Genomic DNA, 27659 nt, shown 5'->3' on the forward strand with positions numbered 1-27659 from the left:
TTTAAAATTATTAGGTATATATATATAGTGTATTTTAATGTGCAGTGTCAAATAGAAATCTTAGTCACGTAGTTGTAACTAACATATATAGGTTTTCTCGTTGTATACATTTTTTTCACAAAGTATACTTTAATTCAAGAGAAGGTAAGGAAATTCAAAAGAAAAACAAGAGGCATACAACAACATAGAAGCAGCAATGTGGTATAGAAGCTAACAATGTGGTTAAAAACAACGCAGAAAGCACTGCAACGAAAAAAATTGTAATGATAGACTTCGTGTGTTAGAATGTCAGGATTAGTAAATAAACAAGTAGCAAATTTACATTTGATTTAAAAAATAATTCGTCAATGCTAGTTTATCCTACTGACGACCAGCACCAGACCATTAGCAGCATATTAGGAGTCGGTTCACGAAATCTTGCACGGATGGAATGAACGAAACTCTCATTGTATGTGTGACACACTGACACATGTATTGGTATACAGACAGAGCAGCCATTTTATTGGTTAATGTCATACACACAGATATTATCATTCCATCATTCGTTCCATTCATGTACATAGGCCCAAGCCAATCAAGTTTTTAACTTTGTCAACTTGACAGAGTGTAATTTGAACTAGCAAAATAATTTTGATACCCAGTCGTCAGGTCCGAAAAACAGGTCAGACAAACGACCAAATTAACAAATTTGTCAAACGACCTATACCTGTCAAAGAAAAACTAAAGCGCCCTCTGTAGTGAATATTTGCAGTTTTTACTCCACTAAAAGAACATACCATCTCAAGGTTATTGTGTACTTTTTGTCATGTTATTTGATGTTGCATGTTTAATTTTATACTAGATACAAGTTACATGTGATAGATGACTAAACTTGTACCTATTTAGGTTATAATGAATGTCATTGAAATGTGCCAACCTTTGAGTCAAAAGTTGCGTAACACACTTAAATCATTTTAGAGACCTTTTATGAAGTATAGAAGGTAGAAATCAATGAAGGCAATATAAACAGTTAATAAACCTGTGAGTCGAAATTACCTTATTGCACAAAGCCTTAATAGTTCATAACTATAAATTAAAAACATCTTTTTATTGTAGCTATTATATATCAAATAGCTACTTAAAAGTAGTTTAAATTCCAGTATGTAAAACAACTGCTTCGCGTACACTTGAATTCAGCTGAAAAAGATTTTTTTCATACACTTCAAAGTATAAGATGTAAATTTTACTTTATAGGCTTGTAAAATAGGAAACTAGACATTCCACAAAAAGGATAGACATTTAAAGTGATTAAAACGATAGAAGTCAATTACCCGTAGCAGATAAAGTAATATGAACACCAATATCAGCTCCTCAGACTTATCAAATTATTACAACCGACAGAGACGGAGTAGTAGTTGAAATGAAACATGAATTTCGTTAACAGATAGCTCCCTTCCTATCGCTCACGATAAGTTGAGTGCAATGTTACGTCTGTAGACAGCATTGCAAATAAATCATAATCACTCAACTGGGCATAATTATTTATAAATATATAAATTGAATTTACTAAAATTTAAGATATAATAATAAATTAATCAATGTTTTATAAAACAAGTTTTAACGTTGTATTGCTGACTGAGAAAAAGATACCTATAAATGAAATAACTCTCATGAATATCGTTAATAGCATACGAAAATAGAAATTTGGATTAGGTACCTTACGTTATTTAATAAAATCGCCGGAAATTTACAAAATTGCGAAATTTCCACATGGTATCGGAACCTTCCCATATTTTTGTATGAGAATCAAAATTGCTCATTTCCAAAATGTGTTTTGTGAAATTTACCTGAAATTTACGAGAACTTTCGAAGCTTTTGGTAACTTTCCGCAACTTGCACATCGTACACATAGGTACGACATGCTATTGAAAACAAAGCGCCGTTTATTCTTTTTCCCAACAACTGAAAAAAAATATACACAATAATTTCGTTTCACCGACAGTTTACCAAGATACATTTCTAGGTTCTGAATTGTTTCACTGTGGATACGATATATTACTTTAAGGTCGTATGTACTGTACACATTCTTATGAAGTAAATTAGTAATACCTAGGTATATATACTATAAAGGTAGGTATATAAAGTTTAATATTGCATGAAAGTTATTTTTAAGAAAGATTATTACGAAATGCTTAAAGTACAAGTAGATCTCATAATAGAACGTTACTATTTTGTGTTACGGATGATTTTTTTAATATACAATGTATTATTGATTTATTTTTATAAATACATGCAGATGCAATGAAAATTGGTGCATGTTGCTTTCTATGTACTTGTTATGATTGCTCATAAGGTGCGTCCAGATTAGCAAATCCCTACACATATTTGCAAGCTCACATGAAGCACGCATCAACAGCAAACATTGCTCGCGGCGCATTGGTTTGATAAATTTGGTCTGGACACACCTTTAACTATACGGATGTAACGAAAATAGTGCGGATCCGTTTAAGGGCATATTAGGTATCGTATTCTGATTAAGAAAAGTAGAAGAAGAAAAATTTATGACGAGAAATTTTTTGGCCTTGTATGGAAGGTTGGCCGACTTGGACGACCTGAGCCATAGAAAAAAAATTGTGTCATAAATTTACTATTTTTGTTACATCCTGTACGTAGATGTCATAGTAAGAAAGGAATATCAATATTTGTAGAGCAAGTAGGTGCACGATTTTAACGACGTACCAAATTCATCATATTTTACAAGGTTTTTATTTAACTTATAAGGTATGTTAACGGCACCAAACATGGGACATTTAAGTAAAATTTGGATTCTTTTTTATATATCACCGGCATCTGTAAAATTTCTACCCTTTATGCGTTAAAAGTTGAATGTCCAATTCGTCCTTTATGTTTAATATGTATTTAATGAAAGGCACTACAATTGGTTTCAATATGATTAACCAATTAAACTATTTTTTTTGCTCCAGTCATGGGATGTATGGCGCCATTAATTTTCTAACTAACAAATATCAATGAAAAATTTAACTTAAGCAGCTCTTTGGCTCTTGTTTATGGTAAACTGTTGCCAACGATTAAAAAATGATGGCAAATACTTGTTTTGCAGGATTTGCCTATACCATCCCATTACTGGTGCCTGTTCCATTATAGGGGTGTTTACTATATGTTCGGGTCAAATCATTTTATATTATTACGGTAGAAATAAAGGGCCAACAGTCGTACCTAATCATTTTTGTAAACGAGTATGGTAAATTAGAAATACTTCAAAAAATACATTTGTTATGTATAGTACCTACATATACCTATCTTTACTGAGGACGCTGTAAGCATTTGAACGCCAATAACATTTAAGATAGTGAAGATACCAACGCGTGAAGCGATAAAGCAAGTGTGTATTATATGGTAAATTGTTATTATACAGCTAAACGAAACCGCTCCTTATAATTTCTGCTATTATTTGTTTAAGTATTATTTTTGACTCGATAGCCACACTTCAGATAAACTCATAACTTTCAAAAGTTTGATCTCTGTTTCTGTCGTTGTAGTAGGTCTTTGTCCATTGTTATTTCCAGGATTTTAGGTCCATTGTTTAAACTTATATAAATTGCGAATTTATTTATTTAATTTGAACAATGTTTATGAACCTACCTTAAGTACCTAATTAGTCATGTAAATTATATTACGCTTTCGATTTAAATATGAACGAATACCTATATATAACTTATTTATCGACATGATAATTGGGTTATTGTGTACCTATTTACTTAGTTTTCATACGTAGGTTTTTTAGACAATTTTCGCATCCCTCCTCTACTCCTTCACCTCGCTCTAGTCAACCAGTTTCGTGGCGAAATGAGCCATTAAACTATTGTTGCTTGCACAGAGTTTTACTGAGAAAGGAAAATAATATTGACAAACATTTTTAACGATAAGTTCGATAGAAACATGTCACTAGAAAAGAAAGTAACTACAGCAAGTAGTTATAATTTACTTCCTGCATGGATGAGTATCTATCACACTGGGGCTGAACGCGTTCAGTTCAATTGAATAGTGTGCGAGTATTCTACTTTTTCGTTAGCAGTCTGTACAAGACTTACTCTCAGTACATATAAGCATACACGATTTAATTGCCCTAAATCCACCATTATTAAATGAATACCTTAGAAAAACTGCTTACAGTTTTTTTTGTAAGAAATGTTTTATCCTATTTTGGTTTACATAAAAATCGTTTAAGATGACTTAGATGACGTCTGACCGGAGAACTGCGCAATACGAGTACTCAACATTTATTAAATTATAAACATAATACAGATAGGACGCGAATCTGGCTCACTGCCCAATTCCCTGGACAGGCGCCGAGTCTCAATTTGATCGATGTGTAAGTAAATGTAGGTACTTTTTACTCGTATGTTTATGTAACATTTTGAAACTGTAAATAAAGATTTCATATTATTTTGGAAGTATGTTTTATTTGAATCCTGGATAGAGTAATTCAGGTAATACCTAATACTTCTGTTGTTCTCACTGATACTCGCTCACGTACTTGAGCTGGTAGACATTTTAGAACAGTTATTTGAGGCAAGCTGAAAATTTGTCTCATACTTCTCCTATTACACCCTAACTCGCAACTGCAGTTCTGGCTGTGGGTATTAGTGGGTCGAAATCAACCCTTATATATTTAAAGTAGTTTTTTTCTACGCAAATAAATGTTATTGACGCAATCTGTAATTTATTATATAAATTATAATAGAATATCTAGAGTAATGAAAGGAATACCCCAGATCATTTGGTTGTATATTTAATTTTGCCAGACGCGTGCAAAATTATTAAGAAACATTAAAATATATATATATATATTTGGGGCAACTTGATATTTTTACAGGGTTCAAGTCTTCAAGTTGCCTCAAATCATCAATATTTAAGAGCTATGCTCTTCCACCGACAAGGGCCTCAAATACCTACTCTAAAATGTCTACAGCTCTCAGACATAAATCTTTGTTATCCCGTATTAAGTATTTGTGCCAATTTTCTTTTGTTGTATTGAAATAAAACAAGAGTTGCCAACAACAATAATTTATTTACCCACACATTTATGCACACAAAGATTTAAAAGCTAGCACAGCACTTATTTGAATTAATAAATTAACACCGATCACCGAATCACTAACAACATTTGCGAAACTACGAAGGTACAGGTATTAGTTAAGACTAGTAAAAATATAACCGTACATGACCTACATCGGAAAAATAAATACAGGTACCTAATAATTAACCCTTTTCCAGGCCACACCAATCTACAAGGTTTTCCCAAAAAATTCAAATATATTCCAATAAATCCAGCTTTGATGATTCATTTGATGGGACAAGTCACATTTCCCGAAAGTAAAATCTAATTTGAACCTTAAATCGAAATGCTTAAGTTGAAATTCTATTGGCGCCTATGTGGGCGATAAATCGTACTATGCCTGGAAAAGGGTTAACACATGATTCACACCTGACGAAAGAGATCAGCGGGCGTATGATGGCCGGAGTTATCCACGTGATAAAGCAACCATCACCTTTTAAGCCCCGACGCAAAAAGAGAGGGGTGTTATAAGTTTAACGTGTCTGTCTGTGGTATCGTAGGTCCCAAACGGATGAACCTATTTTCGTTTAGCTTTTTTTTATATTGCGCGGTTGAAAGAGGCAAACACTAATTATCGCGTAGACAAGTGCGACCATCATATCCGAACTGCGCCCTGTACCGGCCTATGACGTAACTTGCTCGCTTACCATATATCCATTATCTAAATGGACGAATGCTTTTCGCCGGATCTACATGGATCATGTTAAGAGTCAGTGCGGAAACAGAAGAGTCGTGGAATATAAGGGAACCAACACATTCAGAGTCATACTCTTCTCTTTCCGCACAGACTCTGGACTTTAGAATAATTTCGGTACACGGTTGCATTCATCTTTACAAGAATTTGTCCCTTTCGGACTTATACACTTACCAGTAATAGGTGTAAAGACTGTAAAGTTACTAATCAGCGGAATCGTTAGTGTGACGAGCCGAGGAATTGGGTAAACCCAATCTAAAACTCTTTCCCACGGCACTGACTTTGTGCAGGTACGGTTTTTGCTTGCAGTATTCCGTAAACAGAATGCTAATGTGAACGTTACTATAATAATAATTGAGCCTATATACGTCCCACTACTGAGCACAGGCCTCCTCTCATGCGCGAGAGGGCTCGGGCTATAGTCCCCACGCTAGCCCAATGCGGATTGGGGACTTCACATACACCTTTGAATTTCGTCGCAGATGTATGCAGGTTTCCTCACGATGTTTTCCTTCACCGAAAAGCTAGTAGTAAGTGGAACGTTACTAAATTAGCACATATAGTAACGTTCCACTACTAAAACTACTACACTACTATACTATACTACTAAAACGGGATCCTGCAATTCTGCAGCAAACCGTACCCTCAAACAATTTGACGTCAGTGGGTAAGAACCTTACGTCACTGAACGGGAAATGAAGACTCCCGGATAATTTATTAAAACAAGTGAAACTAAAGAGCGTCGACATTTGAACGAAGATGTGCAACATTATCGTCGTCCACGCGGTTAATTGACAATTGGTAAACCTTATTGCAAAGGCGTAAAGGTCTACCAATAATTAGTTAAAGAGTGTAACACTGTTGGTGTCAGAAGGCGTAGATGTAGATACCTAAGAAAAAGTAATGAGGAAAATGATTATTTGGTGATACTGATAGGTACGGACAACTTAGATAGGTACCTACTCATTTTAATAATATGAGACTAGTGAATGTTGGGCGATTAGGTAGGTACCTTCCTTTTTTTTACGACGCAAACGGTTTATTCGTGAGTTACAAGGATAATTTCATGAATAAAATTGAGGACGGCTTTTAGACTGATTGCATTATTTGTTTACACATATGGTATATACGGTAGGATTTACGTTTATCGTGAATAGCCGGGTCCACACAGAGCAAGCATATGCGCGAGGCAATTTCCTCACGTACAATACGGCCAGTGTAGACGTGCCTCGGCTGAGGCGGCGAGCTCGGGCGAGGAAAACGCGCGGGCCACCTCGGCCGAGGCACGTCTATACTGGCCGTATTGTACGTGAGGAAATTCCCTCGCGCGTATGCTCGCTCTGTGTGGACCCGGCTAATTCCTCGTGGGGAACTAGGTAGTCAGCTGCAGACGTTGCTACTGTACAAATTAAAGGAAAAACAAAACTGTACACGGTCTTACTCTATAACGAGTAGTTAATAATAGTCGCGTACGCCGTTTTTAGGGTTCCGTAGCCAAATGGCAAAAAACGGAACCCTTATAGATTCGTCATGTCCGTCTGTCTGTCCGATTATGTCACAGCCACTTTTTTCCGAAACTATAAGAGCTATACTGTTCAAACTTAGTAAGTAGATGTATTCTATTAACGCATTAAGATTTTTACACAAAAATAGAAAAAAAAAACAATAAATTTTGGGGGTTCCCCATACTAAGAACTGAAACTCAAAAAATCTTTTTTCATCAAACCCATACGTGTGGAGTATCTAGGGGATAGGTCTTTAAAAATGATATTGAGGTTTCTAATATCATTTTTTTTCTAAGCTGAATAGTTTGCGCGACAGACACTTCCAAAGTGGTAAAATGTGTGTGTGTGTGTGTCCCGTAACTTCTAAAATAACAGAGCGAAAAATCTAAAAAAAATATATGATATACATTGCCATGCAAACTTCCACTGAAAATTGGTTTGAACGAGATCTAGTAAGTAGTTTTTTTAATACGTCATAAATGGTACGGAACCCTTCATGGGCGAGTCCGACTCGCACTTGGCCGCTTTTTAAACTTTTCGCCCGCTTATCTCTTTAAACGGTGTAGGTAGGTAGGTGCCTGCCTAATTTCTTTTTTGAAATAGGATTCAGATTTTGCCTTAGGATTATAGGAAAAATTAACAACCAAAAAGAGACAAAATATAAACAAAAGCCAGCTATCGGCAGGTACTTAGATAATTTTGGAGTTGTGTTTACTTTATAGACTATAAACACTAAATACATCATACGATCGAGCGCCGTACATCTAATCTCTAAATTTAGAAGGAACGGGCCGCCGCATGAAGCCATACTAATAAACTAGCGAGGTGCTTACACAGGAAGATCCACACAATCCAATTCAGTTATACGTGGCCTACAGCCCGCTGTATAAACATGCCGTATAATATTGCTTGAGATATACCTAGGTATTCGTTTTCATAGCATAATCTTCTAGTGTTATCTCTTCTTCTTTATTAGCCATGCCCTAACGGACGTCGACGACCACCTAAACCATCTCTCTCCTGCTCTTAGCCATTCTTGCCAGTATGGCTGCGTTATTAACGTCCGTCCATTTTTTAATGTTGTTAAGTTAGATGATCCTTTTCCTTCCCCTCTTGCCATCAATTTTTCCTTCCAATATTAGTTTTACTATATTATATTTGTCATTTCTGTGTCCAAAATATGACTTATTCCTTTTTTTATTGTTTGTAACGTTTGTCGGGGTGTTGGTGCCTACACTTATGTACCTATGGTAGCGAAAGTTGGGTATGGCAGAAGAGGCATCATCAGAGCCAAGTGAATGCAGTGGAAATGAGAGCGTTGAGAAGTGTATTTGGTGTGAAATTACAAGATAGAATTAGGAATAATGTGATAAGGGAAAATTGTGGACTGAACAAAGATGTAGTGACAAAAATGAGAAAGGTATGTTGAGATGGTTTGGACACGTGGAAAGAATGAGTTAAAGAAGGCCAACAAAGAGAGAAGTAGAAGAGGGAGTTGGCAGGGGTAGATCTCGTTGGACTTTCTCAAATTAAATCGGGGAAATTCTGAAGCCTTCTTCAGGATTTCCCCGATGCCAGGTCAAGAGCCCCAAACCGGTGAGCATGTATCAAGAATTTTAAGAAAGTTGTCGTGGCAAGTGGAAATCCGTGGATTCTGCCTACCCCTCCGGCGTGACTGTATGTATGTATTCAGGCTATGGAAAAGCTCCGACCCCAGATGATACAACGCTATGTTTATTGTTTACCAACGCGCCGATTGAAAATAAACGCTAGTTATACGATTAATAATGTCGATATGCGAATCATATTGTGATGTGCTTTATTTTAATTTTATTGATATACGTCTGCATGCAGGCTAGATACACTGTTCCTTTTATACCCACTTCTGTAACAACTTTCACAAACTGTATAAAAGCAAATAAAACTTCCGATTACGAGTAGGTAATGGAGGTTGCTTGGCAAGTACTACATTAGCATTACTAATATATAATATATTTATTCTTATCACATTACATGTCATTAAAAATGTGAGGGTAACTAACATGGCCGAGTGATTATTTTATAAAGACTTGCCAAATTACAGGCTTAAAGAATAATACAAATTGGCATTTTTTATATTCCTCGGGATTTATAAATACAGTATAACTATAGTATAAAAAATAAAAACCTGCACCTATAACAAAACCAGGTTTGTGTGTATTTAACTACACATTTCATTTATTAGTGTTAAACTTAAATACCCGTCACCATTTTTATTTCATTGGGAAAATAGTGATGAAATCACCCCTTAGTGTTTTACCACGAATCCAGGCATAATAATCAATAAGAATTGTAGAGACTAGGTATTTTTTTCAAAGCTTCAAGTACCTCTTTGACTTTGTTTAGTCTTATATCTGATTTCGGGATATCAACAGTTATGGTATTATGCTAAGTATCTCATAAGTCAAGCAATAAACATGTAAATTATTTACTACCTGTAATATAAATTTTTAAAGTTTAAATATATTTCAGAAAAACTTATATCTGAGGATCTAAATATTAGTCCTTACGTGTATAAAGAACGAAAATATTTTTAACAAATTGCTTCTTTCCAATCTTATTGTTATACAATATTAGTATTTTATTTAATACAACAAGGGAATGGTTATAAAATAATGGGTCAGTTTCACCATAAATGACCCATCATTTTCTACTCTTAAGACTTGTGATCTGAGTTGCCAATCTTTAAGCAGCTTTACAATATAAATATAAATAATATGACGGAATACCTTTAAGTCTGCGGAATGAAGAGCAATGTTGTACAAAAATATATGTATTTGACTTATGTCTTTTTCAAACTCGAAGGGAAAGCTGACACATGTCAAAAAGCAATAATACGGTTGTGATATTCTCCATTAAATCTGCAAAGGCCATATAATCGATTGAATTTTTTATTTCCGCTAAGGATTTTAGAGCAAAAATGTAAAATATATAGATTTATCGTTGAAATTGTACACCTTTTGTTACGTAATATCTAATTAACAAGTATTGGTTTCTATTAGCACGTCTTCTCATCTTGCCATTTAATAATGAGGTCGCAAGCGCGCATCCCCGGTAATACGTGCCGAGAAGGAACAGTTTTTAAAAATTCATCAAAAAATTATAGTGGTAAATCATACAAAATGATGTACATATAAGAACAGTTTCAGCAAATGTTGTAGTTTGTTTAAGTATCAAAAATTACGTTACTTTTCAGAGAAATTGTCACTTGTTTTGAAGTATTTTTTGGAGAAAATTAATTTCGTCAACTTTCATTTACACTACTTCAAATTTATAATAACAAAAATGTAGTTTATTAAAGTTGAAGTACAGGATATGTGAAATACAAACTTACCATTTTTAGCAGTCCTAATATTACGAAATTTATAATACAAATAAGAGCTTTAAAATCATTGTTTTACGCGCGTTTACCTAAACAACCATCAGAAAAAAAATCATTACTAATTAAGTGACTGTTTTAATAAAATTGATTTGTTAAAATCAAAGATAACAAGACGTGCTAATAGAAACCAGTACTTGTTATTTGTAATAGTTAACAAAAGGTGTACAATATCATAGACGAAATCTATCAACTTGATTTTTGAACTAAAATCGATAACGGCCTCTTAAGTAGGTAAACATACCTTCAGAATTGGATACGACTGAAGCGATTTGACACAATCGGAATCGGTTCGGTCGATAAGTAAACTCTAATGCAATTGATTTCAGTTTTACATAATAAAATTCAACTAAATTAAAATTTATCTTTTTATTTTTATAACATAATAATATATATTTTGGTGATGAGACAACGAAGGCTCAAAGCTATGAATATATGTATTTTTGTCCTATTGGGATTCAAGTTATTTTTGTTAAAAAAGGATTGGTGTGAAACGTCAATGGCATTGAATGACAAAAATTCTAATGCCATCCTACCCTTCGCATTTGAAAAAGACTATAATAATGTAAAGCCATTGGCAGGCCACACTTCTTCAGCTGGCATTCTAGAAACACAAAAACAAATTGCTTAGCATTTTTTCACCAGTATTGCCAGTTTAACTTATAAATTAAATGGATTAAGAAAGGGATGTAATATTATTTGGCAGAATGCTTATTGCCCGTTTTTTTTTAATACCTGACATATTATTTACAATATACAGTGCTGTCAATAAAGTTGAAAATATGAATTAATCATCATTAAATTAATTTACACCAAAACGTCTCATTACATTAAAATAACTGAACCAGGAATATATTCAACTATTTATATGTTTTATGTTACAATTATAATTACGTTAAATTACTATGTAACTTAATTTGGTCTACAAAAATAAATTTGTTAGGTACTTAATAGGTAGGTTCATTATAATATCAACAATACAAATGTTAAATGACAATAGCTATATTACAAATTGAGAATATTAAAAAGTTATTACAAATATACATATTTTACGACTTAGAATTTAGATTTAAATATATGCCAAAATGTTAATAAAATTGCATCTATCTTAAATTCATAATTTCAAAACAATTTTTAACAGTCTATAAAAGACTATTCAATAAAAATATTATATATCTACTAATAGTAATATGTATTATAGGTTGCTCGATTTATGAATAATTGCATCATTTGGAAAACATCATAATTACAATTATAAAATGTTATAAATTTATAATATTAGATAATACCAATATCTACCGAAAGTTATATTCATAAATGAAACTCAATTTAAATTATATAATATATAACATAATATATTTAATTAAATATATTATATATATTAAATATATTATATATTATATTTAATTAAATACACTTTATAGCACTTTGTTATGTGCTTACATAATTATGTCAATATTATATTGCGGAGTTAATAATCTATATTTTTAAGTCCGAAACGCAAGTGTGATGTGAGGGTGTCAATTCAAAAAATATAAAAATTGTTTTATTTCTCAGAATGTTTAAAAAGTCAACACGAGTGGGGAAATTATTCTTAATTTAAATAGGCATGATCCATAACCCTAGCGCATATGTTTAATAAACCAAGAGCTGCAAAATGCGTATCATTTGTAATTTGTACAATAGAGCATGTTTGACTTTGTAAAGTAGGTTCTCATTAGAGTTAATTTTTCAATACTATTTAAAGTTAGATACATAGGTATTTAAACAAAATAGAACTACGAAAGCCTCTAAATACCATTAGGTAGTTAAAAAGCAATAGGTAATACTATATTTGTGTCATCACTCGGCACTACTCGTCAGCGATTGTCCGGTCAGGTCAGCGCTCAGCGTATCATAAAACGAGGACACTGAGGCACTGCATATCTAGACACGTACACAGAACCTACAGGTACGACCTACGTTACGTAAATGCTCAAATGTCGGAACATAAATACTTCACATTACTTTACATACATTTACTGAAAATGTAACTTACATTTTAAAATACGAACGAGAAAAACGCGTAGGTACGACTAGAACATCGACTTGTTGGTCTCAAAGTTCGGAGATCCACAACAATTATACTATAAGTACATATATGATTTAAATAAAAAATATCTAAATCAATAGACTTTCGCCAATTTAAATCACGACTATCACGAGAAGTAGGTAACAAGAATTCTTACGTCTATTATATCAATTAAACAGTAGTATGGGATGCGGCATCCACGATAGGTTATAAATTACTATATTCCCTAAACTAAACTAATACCATTTGTAAAGAATCTCTTGAAAGAATACCTCTGTTTGTAAAGAATCATTTGAATATTCTAATAGCACCTATCGTAGATAACGCATTACATACCATTAAATTATTTAAAATAGTAAGGTACATAGTGACAATAGATTGTCTAGCCTTTGTTTCGCACAGTTACTCAATTGCTTTATTTAGTTATAACGACTTTGCTTAAGAAATACGCTAGTTTATATTATGACGCACAAGCATGAAAAATCTAGTAAGTAGACATTTTACTCAATAATACATTTAAAAAAAACATAATATTCAGAAGGATAGTAGTTGGTAACAGCCAATAGCAGTGTAACAGGATTAAATACGCATCAATATTTCAAAAATCATTTTATATTGCTCTCCATCTATTACGGTGTTACTCATTCCTTGTTAAACCTTCATCTAATTTGCATGCAAGGCCAGTGCCAAGAATGATACAGATTAGTTTTGAGTTAACGGCGGCCACGAGTTGACACGCTAGCTACTGGAGCCAGTAATCGGCGCGGCACAAGCAAGCGCGCATTTCCCCTCGCAGGTCGAACAGCACCAGGCAACTTTAAATCGGCCAAATGAGAAGCGTAACCATCACTCAAAGTCGTAGCCATGTGGTTATACTTTTTACTGATGCGCCCAATTGCATATATCTGCTTAGCGGATAGTCCACAGTTGTTATATACGCTTATGTCTTTTCCAGATCCATAAGCGGCATGGAGAATAATGCCGTGCTCGCTTATAAGGCTTTTTAAATGTGCCGCTTTGTGCCCTAGAGGGTCCGTCGAGAACCCATCAGAGAAAAATACTAGTCCGTGAGGAAAGTTATGCTCTGCTAACCATGACACGACTCTCCGCTGTTGCATATCAGGTCTCCCAGTGATATATAATATAAGGTAACCCAAGTCTTGCCAGAAGCGTACTACGTCCACTGCACCTGCCCTAACCTTTGGGTCTCGGCCAGTCACAGATACACTCGCGGTAAAGGAGCCGTCAATACTGAAAACCACGCATTCTGTTTCAGGAGGAACTACAGCTAGATGGAAACTACAGCTCGTATGATCTCCTCTGACAACAAGTCTTAGCGGGTATATACCACATGCCACGCTTTGCTTTTCAGTTAATGAATAGGAGATTCTACCAGTTTTATCCGTGACGACTGTAGACAACAACGTCCATTCTCCTGCTGGAGGGTCTTTCATCATATGAATATCGACTTTCTCACCCGTTAATGTAATCATGTCCAGTGGACCATACATAAATCTAGCTGTAAACATTTGGGGACACCCTTCCTTGACTATCACGTCATTAGCTCTATGATTGGCAGCAACATTCTTTAGTTTAACCGATGTCCTCTTCTTTATCCATTTTTCCCGCTCTTGACCGGGCTTGAACGACTGATTATCCTTATCTTCTAAGTGACCGTATAGAGCCAAATCAAAATGTCCAACTTGACGTAGAATAAACGCAATAACGTCAGAACTTTCCCAGTAACTAGCGTGAAACAAATGAGGCAAAGCATTCATTGGGAAATTGCTTAATCCTTCTGGACAATACAAAGCATAGTCTAATCTTTTGGATCCCCACCATTTTTGTTGCAACGCATTCATAGTAATTAGGGGAATATTATCAACTAACCCACTGACTGTACTTTGCATCGATACTTCGGAAAGCCTTCGCAATACTGGAGTTGGAGGCATTTGCAAGTGATCTCCAAACAATTGTGGGTGACTCTGGATTAATTCCATTAAGTGGTATGGTTGACCGTTGCCTAATGGATATTTAGCATATCTCGCAATGTTAATAGGTGGCAAATTTGTAAACCTAGCTGATAGTAAAGGCTCCACTCTAGCAGCCACTGGATCGGTCGGATGAAATAAGTTAAAAACTTGTTGAACTGGTGGCTTGACAATGTCACGATATTTATCATCGGCTATTTTTCTCGAAGCGACGATAACCGATAACGGACTACCGAATGTAAAAAAATCACTGACTTCAAATTCCAGTTTAACCTGGTTATCACTCGTCGAAGACGACCTTCTTCGCGGGGTGGGAGCTTGGAGATGAGATTTATTTATATAATTTTCTGTTGGGTCATTAGGAATGGTTATTTCGGTGTCTAAAATGCTGTTTTCACTGTCATGCCGCGACTGGTACTGTAAAGTACGACAAAGTGAGTCGTATGCGAGAACAGCGCCCATGCTGTCACCTACTATGCAGACTTGACCACTAAATCCTTTCCCATCACTTGATTTTATGAATTCATTATAAACCGCATTGGCAGAGTTAATAGTCTTTGTTACAGACTCGGCATAATCTGGCGAATTAGTAGCAATTAAAGGAATCGCCCCAATAGGAATTAAGTCGTTAGTAAGAGATGGTGTTTCAATCGTAGATGGTGAACAATCAAAACTATAAGGACTCAATGTAGATAATATCCCTAAACTTTCCGTGCAAATAGATGGACATGGAACTAACTTTATTACTATATGCCCTACAAGAGTCGGATAGTGTTGGCGCATGACAGATTCAAATGCACCCTTAAAAGTTGTTACATCTGATTTCTTAGCAGTCATATCAATATTGGCATCTAATACGCTACCACCATGGAATACTAATATTAATACTGTTGTTTGACAGGAGCCATGAACTGGAGTATCAGGGCCGCCGTCAATACTCTGGTGACTTTGTAATGTGCCGATTCGGCGAGAGCCTCTTTCGGATGTAACTCTTTTGAGGAACGAGGGATTGAAAATACTGTCTTCCTGATTTTGGTCTACTTGTGTTGGTGATATATCGATGTCTCCTTCATCAAGCGAGCACATTGATGACCATTTGTTAAACGAAGATTCACAGTCATAGAACTCATCCTCAGAACCAGTTTCCGTCTCAGATTCTCTAACAAGAGTTTCCATGCGCCAGTTAGCTGCTTGTACTTGCAAACTCTTTATAGACCCCGAAGATGATGATCTAAGATTAGATTTAGAACTTTTGTGTTCCGATGGTGGAGTTCCCTCAGGGCTCAAATGCTTTTGCATTTTCTTTTCTAAATTATTTTTCTTTGTCACTAAAGGAGTTGGCACTTCTTCATTCTTTTCCAGGCTACTCATCGTGGCAGCTAGAGATTTAGAATTGTCCTCAGAGATATCCTGCTCGTCACTGGTGTCTCCAGCCATCTTTTTCTGGAGTGCTAACTGAGTCTGTCGTTCTATTTCCCGTATATCTTCCATCGTTAAGCCGTGCCACTCATCCTGCCAGGCCCACGCCTGGCGATGAGCGCGTAACATTGTTTTCCGCAAAGCAACATCATGAATAAATTTCTCTAGTTTGGTTTGCATGCCCCAGTATCGAAATTCTACCCTACACAGTTTGTAAGCACACATTAGTGATTTTCCATTTGGCAAAGGTTGTGGTTTTCCCTGAACTTCTTTCCAATAATCCTCTAGCCAAGACTCGGTTAGGGGGCCTCTGTTACATTTCTGAGACACAAATAGTGTTGGGTCTTCTTCCTTAACATAATCAGCGCCATAAAGTTGATCTTTCACAACATCAATAACATCAACTATTCTATTTTTTAAGTCACTGCCAGATAATTTGAAGACATTTTCTTGGTGGCCATTATCAGCAAAGTAATAAGTTTCTATTTCTAATGAGAATTTTTCAACAAATGGACATGTATATCTGGTTTTTGTGTATGGATAAGCATTCCAAGCTTCTTCTGAAACTGTTAAAGCTGATTTTGGCAGTAGACTTTTAAACCACCCTGGCAAATGACTACCAACATGGTATATTTTTTGTGTGTACTGACCTTTACCTCCAGGCCCATCTTCATATGGCTCGTTGACCAGTATCTCAACACCACTGCCTTCACCAGTGCTTTCTTCTTTACTTTTTTTTGCAATCATGTACAGCTGCGCAATCCTATATTCCTCTACTGTGAGAGGTAAAGGAATTCTATACTCTTTGATCAGCATCTTGACTGAGTTTGTATTTACTAGGGTCAAAAATATCTGAAACAAAGATAAAAAGAAATGTTATTTGTATTGATAATGAATGGAATAACCATTTTATACTTCATTATCTGACATCTAACTAATCCAGACTATTCCATGATGTTAGGAACTAAGATTATGAGTAAAACAACATTTTCCTTCATGTCCCAATAGTGGCATATACATTTGATAAATAATTGTCTGCGGAGAAAACAAAACTAAAGTTTAAAAATAAAAATCCATTTTATTCCAGGTTTGTTGGGCCCAATCATGTCAAATAAAAATCAGTTAGGCATCTTCCTATGCAATCAATTCAATGAGTCACAACAAAATGTTTAGAAGTCTCAGCTTATTTAAACAATGTTTGAGGACAAAATACCCGATAATAAGTAAGTCAATTGACAAAGTTTAAAATAGCCTTTATTTACAGAACACAGAACAGTTGCACATTATCTCTCTATTATCTCCCGTTTTTTGTATTCTTTGTCTGCTTGCCCTTCGGCAAAGGCCTCCTCCAACCTTCTCCACTCTCTCTGATCTATTGCCACTCTGCTCCAGGTACGGTCTTATGTTATTTTTGGAAATGATTCTCTTTTTTGAAGTAGCTCAGATTGCAAGATCAAATATAGAAAAATAGTACAAGTGCCCAAATGCGAAGGCCGAAGACCGAGCTCCGCGTAAGACCGAAATCTCTGACGGGTGCATGTTTCTCGCAACTTCCCCAAGTATTTTAATACCGAAGACCGAAGGGAGAGCTGCATAAATGTAGTGTTCAAACATGGAATAATAGTACAAGTTCCTAATCAATCAATAGTACAAGTATTATGATTGCAGCTGTGTGCCAGACACAGCCTAACCACATTTTTGTTCTTAAATCTATTAGGATTTGTAATAGGTTTTCCTATCATCTTCAGGTACCTATTTTGTTTTTTTTTTTTCAAAATTAAAGATCCAGTAGTTTCAGAGATAAAGGGGGGGGATGGTATTTTTTTCTTATTTTCTTGAAGAACTTCTATATTGTTTATAGCAAAGCCCTCAAATTATGATGGACAGGACAAATCGCACAGTATAAAGACAATAGATAGACAATATTGGCAACGAAATGGAAAGGCCCTATTGGCAAAAGGAAGTGGGGAAAGCCATATAAATGATGGCTAGATGATATAACAGAAACTACAGGGAAAGACTGGCTAAGCAAAGCGGAAGACAGGCAAAAATGGAGAGTTGAAGGAGGCCTACACTCAAAGAGGGGTCGAAATTAAATAAATAAATAGTAGTAAAACTTCAAATGTATAATGGGAAATTTGGAAATAAAGGCTTTTTTATTTTATTTACATGTCCGTCTTTGGATCACAGATTTACATATGTGCACCAAATTTCAACTTAATTGGCCTAGTAATTTCAGAGCAAACAAGCTGTGGCAGATGGATGGACAGGTAGACGCATGAGTGATCCTATAATGGATAAATATTTAGTTTTGATAATCTTATTATACAATACAAATAGGTGCCCATAATTCTTGGTTATCTTCTGGCAGTAGTCTGCATATACATTTGTCATGGTGCACATACATTTGTCAATGCATGCTGGCTTGTAATTTTATTTTGATAACAAGGGGTATGCTTATGAGCTTATGCTGTTTTACTATTGATAGATATTGAGGATATCTTGAACGATCTTTTAGTTTTATTTTGACAAGTGACAGATAGTTTTGCCGCGGTTTTGGTAAAATGTGACTTTGACAGTTAGTTTACGACCGAGAGTAAAACTCAAGCGATTGAAAGAAGGATTTGTATTGTTTAAATTGCAAAAAACTCAAAGATAAATAAACTATTGTAAACTAATTCAGTATTTTAGTGAGACATCTATTATCAGAAGTGGCATCAAGAACATTGAAGAATGGGCAATAGTCAAAGAACAAAAAAGCAAAACTGGGACCGGCCATCATGTTCAGAGTTCATGTTGACAGAGCAGAGCAAACTGAGTGCTATAGTGTCTAACAAATCTTGAATCCTGAGTATTGCTGCCTGAAAGCTTAGCCATAATGGCATTTAGGTACTCATGTCAACAACAATGGCCATATGCTAATCTGAAAACATGCAAAGAAAGACATGAAAGTGGTTATTTAATGTTGAGTAATGCTTCATGTTACTAATATTTTAAGCATTCTAAGATGAAATGTAATGATTTTGAGAACAATCTACATGGGTAAACATACCCACAAAGGCCTAATTGTTGAATGATTGCACTCAAATGTGCAATATATATGGCCATGTGTAAAAGGTTTGGAGGTTTATAAAATATAATCAAAAGATGGAATGGGAATGTCCAGATGTCTTCACAAATGGGTACTGCAGGTATTATGACTAAAGTTACCAAGGGGATGCTATATTTGCCGCTATAATAAAAGTTAAGTATACTCCACACATGTTCTTTGTTTCAACAAGTTGAAGTAATTGACGGTTTGATGCAAGCAAATCATAGACTACTACATCTCATTTTGTTGAAAATCTGACAATCAACAATATCATGAAATACATAAGTGGTACAAAAGATAAATTAAAATATAAATAATTGGTGTACTAACATTTAAAGATGGCTTACTATAGCTCATACAGTATTGGATCTACAACTTAGTCAATATTTTGTTCACAATGTTCACATGTTTTATTGACATTACTTAACTCTTATATTTTAATATGAGAGTTTGTGACTTTTCTTGTAAGTTTGCATTTTGATGCAGCATGTTAATGAAATTGAAGCCATTATCATTTTTACAAGATGATATCCCACTGCTGGGCACAGGCCTCTTCAGGTCATATTTAATTAATTAATATACAGTATTTTGATAAATTATTAGAATATATTTAGTAATCAAGGATAGTTCAAATATAATTTCAAATGTTGAATTCAAACATGATGTTATGCCAAACATAGATATTGTCCTGAACTATGGTTGCAGAATGTACTGGCACATCTGAGCGACTGCGAATCTGGACGTCTAACGCGAGACTGCATGCCTAAGCGGTGCACGGCTGTCGGGGCCATTGGAGTCGCTGAGCACCAACCGGCTACAGGTGGTGCTGCTTGCTGACATTTGGAGGCGAAGGCTTTTTGTCAGGAGGCAGCTGAACTGATAACTGATTGTGGAGATTGCTCAAGCGCAGTCCTATGTTCAATGTAGCAGATGGTCAGATCACAGCTGGTGTAGCTATAACTGTGTGTGATATGGTAGACCATGTGCCTAAGCTGGACCTTATTTGTGGTTTTATATATTAATTTCAGGGCTGCTTTAGAGACTAATGTGATTTAGAGTTAATTATCACATCAGGAGAATATTGTTAATGTTGTAGACTGAGTGGCCAGGTTCACACGGCTGCACTAGTGACTAGTGTAGTGCGGAGTGAAATGGCTCACCTCAGATGAATATTGTTGATGTTTTAGACTGAGTGACCAGGTTCACACGGCTGCACTAGTGACTAGTGTGGTGCGGAGTGAAATGGGAATGTCAACTCAGATGAATATTGTTGATGCTTTAGACTGAGTGATCAGGTTCACACGGCTGCACTAGTGACTAGTGTGGTGCGGAGTGAAATGGGTCACCTCAGATGAATATTGTTGATGTTGTAGACTGAGTGACCAGGTTCACACGGCTGCACTAGTGAATAGTGTGGTGCGGAGTGAAATGGGTCACCTTAGATAAATATTATTGATGTTGTAGACTGAGTGACCAGGTTCACACGGCTGCACTAGAGACTAGTGTAGTGCGGAGTGAAATGGCTCACCTCAGATGAATATTGTTGATGTTGTAGACTGAGTGACCAGGTTCACACGGCTGTACTGGTGACTGGTGTGGTGCGGAGTGAGATAGGTCACCTCAGATGAATATTGTTGATGTTTTAGACTGAGTGACCAGGTTCACACGGCTGCACTAGTGACTAGTGTGGTGCGGAGTGAAATGGGAATGTCAACTCAGATGAATATTGTTGATGCTTTAGACTGAGTGATCAGGTTCACACGGCTGCACTAGTGACTAGTGTGGTGCGGAGTGAAATGGGTCACCTCAGATGAATATTGTTGATGTTGTAGACTGAGTGACCAGGTTCACACGGCTGCACTGGTGACTAGTGTGGTGCGGAGTGAAATGGGTCACCTCAGATAAATATTGTTGATGTTTTAGACTGAGTGACCAGGTTCACACGGGTGCACTAGTGACTGGTGTGGTGCGGAGTGAAATGGGAATGTCAACTCAGATGAATATTGTTGATGTTTTAGACTGAGTGACTAGGTTCACACGGCTGCATTAGAGACTAGTGTAGTGCGGAGTGAAATGGGTCACCTCCGATGAATATTGTTGATGTTGTAGACTTGAGTGACCAGGTTCACACGGCTGCACTAGAGACTAGTGTGGTGCGGAGTGAAATGGGTCACCTCAGATGAATATTGTTGATGTTGTAGACTGAGTGACCAGGTTCACACGGCTGCACTGGTGACTAGTGTGGTGCGGAGTGAAATGGGTCACCTCAGATGAATATTGTTGATGTTGTAGACTGAGTGACCAGGTTCACACTGCTGCACTAGAGACTAGTGTGGTGCGGAGTGAAATGGGAATGTCACCTCAGATGAAAATTGTTGATGTTTAATACAGAGTGATCGGGTTTATACAATTGCACTAGTGATTGGTGTGGTGTGGAGTGAAATAACACCTCGGGTGGATATTGTTAATGTTTTGGACTGACAAGGATATACACGGCCGCATTAGAGACCAGTGTAGTGAAGGGTGAAATGTTACAAAATTTTGTCTAAATAAGGCTAATGAAACAAATTTATGATGGCACATTATAGACTAATGTATGATAAGTAAAATGTTACAAAAAGTTAATTTTGAAATAGAATAAGACTCGTGTGGTTCATTGGAAAATACGGTTTTATAAAGTTCAGTGCCTGCTAGATTGAGTTTGAGGACAAACTCCTAGATTGTCAGGTTGGTCGAATGATAGATATTGAGGATATCTTGAACGATCTTTTAGTTTTATTTTGACAAGTGACAGATAGTTTTGCCACGGTTTTGGTAAAATGTGACTTTGACAGTTAGTTTACGACCGAGAGTAAAACTCAAGCGATTGAAAGAAGGATTTGTATTGTTTAAATTGCAAAAAACTCAAAGATAAATAAACTATTGTAAACTAATTCAGTATTTTAGTGAGACATCTATTACTATTAACAGTAATATATATAGTACCTAGTTTTCTGACAGAGAGCAATTGTTGTTTATAATATAATAAACATAATAATGTCATGTTAAGGCAGTTTAATACTCCACTAAAACATCTTATTTTAATATGTATGCCATTGTATGGCCCAATTAAAAGTAATGGCTGTTAAGGTTTGCCTAATTTCAGTGTAATTAATTCCACTACCTGCTGAGTTGCTGCTGACACAAGCACAAGTTCTAAATTACCTAATTAATATGTATTTCACATTAACCTTTGCACAGAGGTGAGGTCGTGGTCGTAAAACTGATGTTAATACTAGTATACATCAGACACGATTCTGAGAGTGCTCCCGTTATTTATTTGGAAGGGCAGAAAATAGTAGACAGGTAATTCTTTTAATGCAAAGGTCAAATGTTATGGGCGTGTTTCAACATTGAATTTGATAAAATTGATACTGTATCACACAATTCATTTTATATCGGTTAATTTTTTATATATTATTTCTTATATTTGAAAATACATTATACAAATTTACCGTTACATCTTCTATCGATAAAAACGTATAAGCAAAAATCACGAGATAAACGAAAATATACAATGATAACTGACCTGATTTCACATCCTAATAAAAGGTTTTAAAAATATCACATCAAAACAATGACACATTATCACACAAACATTATTTTATTTCTTATTCACACCAAACAAACGCTCCAATGGAGAACTACGAGTGAACTTTGACATTTTCAACGCGCAAACTCCAACTGTCAAAACGCCTTAAAATACGTTCCTACTACATATATGCACGTTCTTCATTGTGAAATATTACAGTACATTGTAACGACCCCACTTGGTAAATAAAATTATTACATCATTCTGCCTGGAACATTTTCGTGAAAATAATATTAAACCCTTGAGTTTTTATTTTACATCACCGTAATATTATAAAAACATATTTCCATTTAAGCCGCTATACGTCTAACGGAACGTTGAATTATTACTGATTCTGCTATTCCTGCGTAGATGTGGCGCGTATTCATAGTCAAGTCCATACCAACAGATTTTCTGTTATCGACCGAGCGAGCGCGAAGCGTCTCAGTTTTAGATGTGCATAAATGCTTTTGTAACTCTGTTCAGCTGGTTTTCAGTATAGGTCGCATTTCTTAACCGGTTCTCGTGAAATTTTGTGAGCAGAGGGCCTACTTTTCGTTGGCTTGTTTTTTGTCCCAAATATCGCGAGCCCTTCGTTCGTTCAATTATTTTCCTCTCTATCGTTTGAATATGCAAAAGCGATACAGAGGCAAATAACGTAATTTCGTTGTTTTATTCTAACTATCCGGCTATGGTCACGGTTCCCGAGGTCTACGGCTCAAAGACCCACTAATAGTATAAACATTTAAGACATTGGTCTAGATAGACTAGATAATTATACTAGTTAGAGGCTCTTAATAAATTTGCAATGAAGCAACTATGAATACTGGGCACTGGGCTAGTCCTAGATGATGGACAAGGCGAAATCGATAACAGTCTGTAAGCGCCGCCGCGAACTCTCCATAGAGCAGTTTAAGTACATGCACACACAAACCGTGCAGCCATTGTACCTATATATAATAGGTACCTATAAATATAAACTACCTTTTAACTGTCCATGCTACATAAATAACACTCCTCTCTGATTTAATATGGTCGATGGTGGAGTGGACAAAGGTCGGTATAGATGAACTTTGGGGTATAAGTATCGGAGCGCTTAAGTTACAGTAGCGGAAAAAAATCTATCACATAGTGATTTTTCTGTAAAATATTTCAAATTAGATAAAACCAAGAACTGAATTTGAAGATAACTAATCAAAAAAGGTTATATTGATTTATTCTCAACCAATTATACGCTAACAGGCCGGTACATATTTCGAAATTCAATTTGAATTCATTTTTCTGGAATTTAGCGTCCGTCACTAAGTAGTAGTATTTAAGTCGATAAAAAAACCGGCCAAGAGCATGTCGGGCCACGCTTAGTGTAGGGTTCCGTAGTTACTCTTCCGTCACAATAAGCTAAACTGGAGCTTAAAGTATAGTTAATTGTTAACCAAGGGATGAAACGGTACCTTTCACCCGAGTTAAACAAATAGGCAAATTTGCATAATCAATTAAAGTAAGTCTTTTTACTATGAAGGGAAAACCTTTTGCGATAACTCAAAAAAAGCTAAACTGATCATGTCCGCTATAGTTTTCATTTAATGTCTTTCTTAAGCTCTTCTTCCACGATTTTTTTCATATTTTTTGGACCTATGGTTCAAAAGTTAGAGGGGGGGGACACATTTTTTTTTTCTTTCGGAGCGATTATCTCCTAATATATTCACTTTATCAAAAAATGTTTCTTGAAAACCCCTATTAGTTTTGAAAGACCTTTCCAACGATAACCCACACTCTAGGGTCGAAGCGAAAAAAAAATTTCACCCCCACTTTACGTGTAAGGGAGGTACCCTAAAAAAAATTAAATTTTTAGATTTTATTGTACGATTTTGTCGGCTTTATTGATCTATATATCCATGCCAAATTTCAGCTTTCTAGCACTAACAACCACGGAGCAAAGCCTCGGACAGACAGACAGACAGACAGACAGACAGACAGACGGACATGGCGAAACTATAAGGGTTCCTAGTTGACTACGGAACCCTAAAAACGGAATATCGAGCTAATTCATAATCATATTTGTAAGAAATATCAGTTCCGTCATGGGGAGACCTCGTGAAAATAAAAACTTAACAGTAGCTATACAAGAAGCAATTATAAATGGCTTCACACAATCGACGCTGGCTAAGCAATTTCAAGTTCATCAGTCTACTATATCGAAGGTTTTGAAACGGGAAACAACGCGGAGGTGTCAAAAGGCCCAATAGAACTGTACCCCTAGTGTAAATAAATTCGATTTCGAAACGTGACGTACGCGTTTGCGTTTAGTCTCATTTTGTATTGGATTTAGAAACGCGCGCCAAGCGGGACGTTTTGGAAACTCAAAATCCTATACAAAATGAGACTTAACGCAAACGCGTTCGTCACGTTATAATGTCGATCAAATTTACACTAGGGGTACAGGTCGCCCACGCTGCACATTAAGTTTGGTAGACCGCAACATTTTGCGAATAGCAAGACGCAATCCACAACTCACGGCGAGTGACATTATGCGGGAAATATCGTGTGGAAATTCAGTTTGTGTCCGTACGTACTGTAAGAAATCGCCTGATGGATGGTAGACTTCGTGCTCGTCGTCCTGCAAAGAAACCACTGATTTCCAAGAAAAATCGTTCTTGAACATTTTTCTTGGACTGCGGAAATGTGGGAAAAGGTAATCTGGAGCGACGGATCCAAGTTTTTACTGTTCGGAACAGATGGAATTACCTACGTACGACGTCCCGACAATGCTTGCTATGACCCCAAGTATCAGCTCCCTACAGTCAAACACGGCGGCGGCTCCCTCATGGTGTGGGGCTGTTTCAGTGCAAGTGGAGTTGGTCCTTTACATCGAATAAACGGCATTATGACGAAGGAAGTTTATGAATAAATATTACAAGATGTGTTTCTTCTCTGGGCACGCCAAAATTTCGGCAGCAATTTTTTTATGTTTCAGCAAGATAATGACCCGAAACATTCGTCTTAAATCTTGTTAAACAATGATTCAAAAAACGTAGAGAGGGTTTTGGAATGGCCTAGCCAAAGTCCGGACTTGAATCCTATAGGAAACCTATGGAAGGAGCTAGGTCGTCATGTGAGTGCAAGAAATGTCAACGAAAGATTTGAACAATTAAAGGAAGAGTGGGAACGAATTCCAAGTTCTTTCCTCGCGAAGTTGATTGCATCACTGCCCCGAAGTTGCCAAGCTGTTCTTGATGCAAAGGGTTTCAGTACCAAATACTAATCTAATATTTTGATTTTCAGTGCAGAATCTGTAATTTATGTTATTTTCTTTATTAATAAACCAGTTTTTATGCACTTTTTAGGGTTCCGTAGTCAACTAGGAACCCTTATAGTTTCGCCATGTCCGTCTGTCTGTCTGTCTGTCCGAGGCTTTGCTCCGTGGTCGTTAGTGCTAGAAAGCTGAAATTCGGCATGGATATATAAATCAATTTTCTTCCTCGCGTTGTCCCGGCATTTTGCCACGGCTCAAGGGAGCCTGGGGTCCGCTTGACAATTAATCCCAAGATTTGGCGTAGGCACTAGTTTTTACGAAAGCGACTGCCATCTGACCTCCCAACCCAGAGGGTAAACTAAGCCTTGTTGGGATTAGTCCGGTTTCCTCACGATGTTTTCCTTCACCGAAAAGCGACTGGTAAATATCAAATAATATTTCGTACATAAGTTCCGAAAAACTCATTGGTACGAGCCGGATATATAAATCAATAAAGCCGACAAAGTCGTACAATAAAATCTAAAAATTTAATTTTTTTGAGGGTACCTCCCCTACACGTAAAGTGGGGGTGAATTTTTTTTTCTGCTTCCACCCTACAGTGTGGGGTATCGTTGGAAAGGGCTTTCAAAACTAATAGGGGTCTTCGACAAACATTTTTTGATAAAGTGAATATATTCGGAGATAAGGATCGCTCCGAAAGAAAAAAAAATGTGTCCCCCCCCCTCTAACTTTTGAACCATAGGTCCAAAAAATATGAAAAAAATTGTGGAAGTAGAGCTTAAGAAAGACTTTAAATGAAAACTATAGCGGACATGATCAGTTTAGCTGTTTTTGAGTTATCGCAAAAAGTTTCCCCTTCATAGTAAAAAGACTTTAATTAGGTACTGATTATGCAAATTTTCCTATTTGTTTAACTCGCGTTTCATCCCTTGGTTAACAATTTACTATACTTTAAGCTCCAGTTTAGCTTATTGTGACGGAAGAGTAACTACGGAACCCTACAGTGAGCATGGCCCGACATGCTTTTGGCCGGTTTTAATAAACTCGTACAAAACGAGTTTCTTATATGGTGTCATACAAATGTAGTACCGTAAAACGCTGCAACTTTGCCTGGATTTTGACGTTTTTTTCTTATATCTGTGAAACTATTTTTCATCATGAGTTTCATGAGTATTAGTCGGAAAACATACCCTATGCCTTACCAGATAAGACTTAAATCTCATTACCTAATCATACTGTATTTCCGATTTACAAACAATCAAAGTGGCAGGCAAAGTTGTAGGCCTAAGACGTAACTTTGCCTAGACGGATATCTCCATAAATAATGTGTTGCTATTTGCAATAATATTTACTCTTGTGCATGAGACATTATGCTTGTCCCTGACAGTCAAATTATTGCCATAAGCTTAATACTTTTTTTTTCACATGCAATAGGTAAAGTTGTAGCAGGTTCCACAAACTTTCTATACAAAAATATCGTTAACTGTA

The 27659-nt window shown here is 36.1% G+C and overlaps 1 protein-coding gene across 2 annotated transcripts in view; it reads right to left on the reverse strand.

The window, feature by feature from the left end:
• LOC133534730 (protein retinal degeneration B) overlaps positions 1-24243 on the reverse strand; it is a 228934-nt gene extending 204691 nt beyond the window's left edge. The window contains exons 1-2 of one of the 2 annotated variants that reach the window (XR_009802080.1): positions 22877-24243; positions 10868-17069 (exon numbers count right to left, since the gene is read on the reverse strand). Coding sequence is in view for 1 of the 2 variants with exons in the window: in XM_061873975.1 (XP_061729959.1) it covers positions 13521-17033 (3513 nt within the window). In the remaining variant the exon portion in view is untranslated. Of the gene's footprint in view, positions 1-5051; positions 17070-22876 lie in introns of those variants that run through there. The other variant, XM_061873975.1, reaches the window with a different exon arrangement.
• Positions 24244-27659: the final 3416 nt, after the last annotated feature.

Source organism: Cydia pomonella, chromosome 2 (assembly GCF_033807575.1).
Source record: "Cydia pomonella isolate Wapato2018A chromosome 2, ilCydPomo1, whole genome shotgun sequence".
Classification (NCBI taxonomy): Eukaryota; Metazoa; Arthropoda; class Insecta; order Lepidoptera; family Tortricidae; genus Cydia; species Cydia pomonella.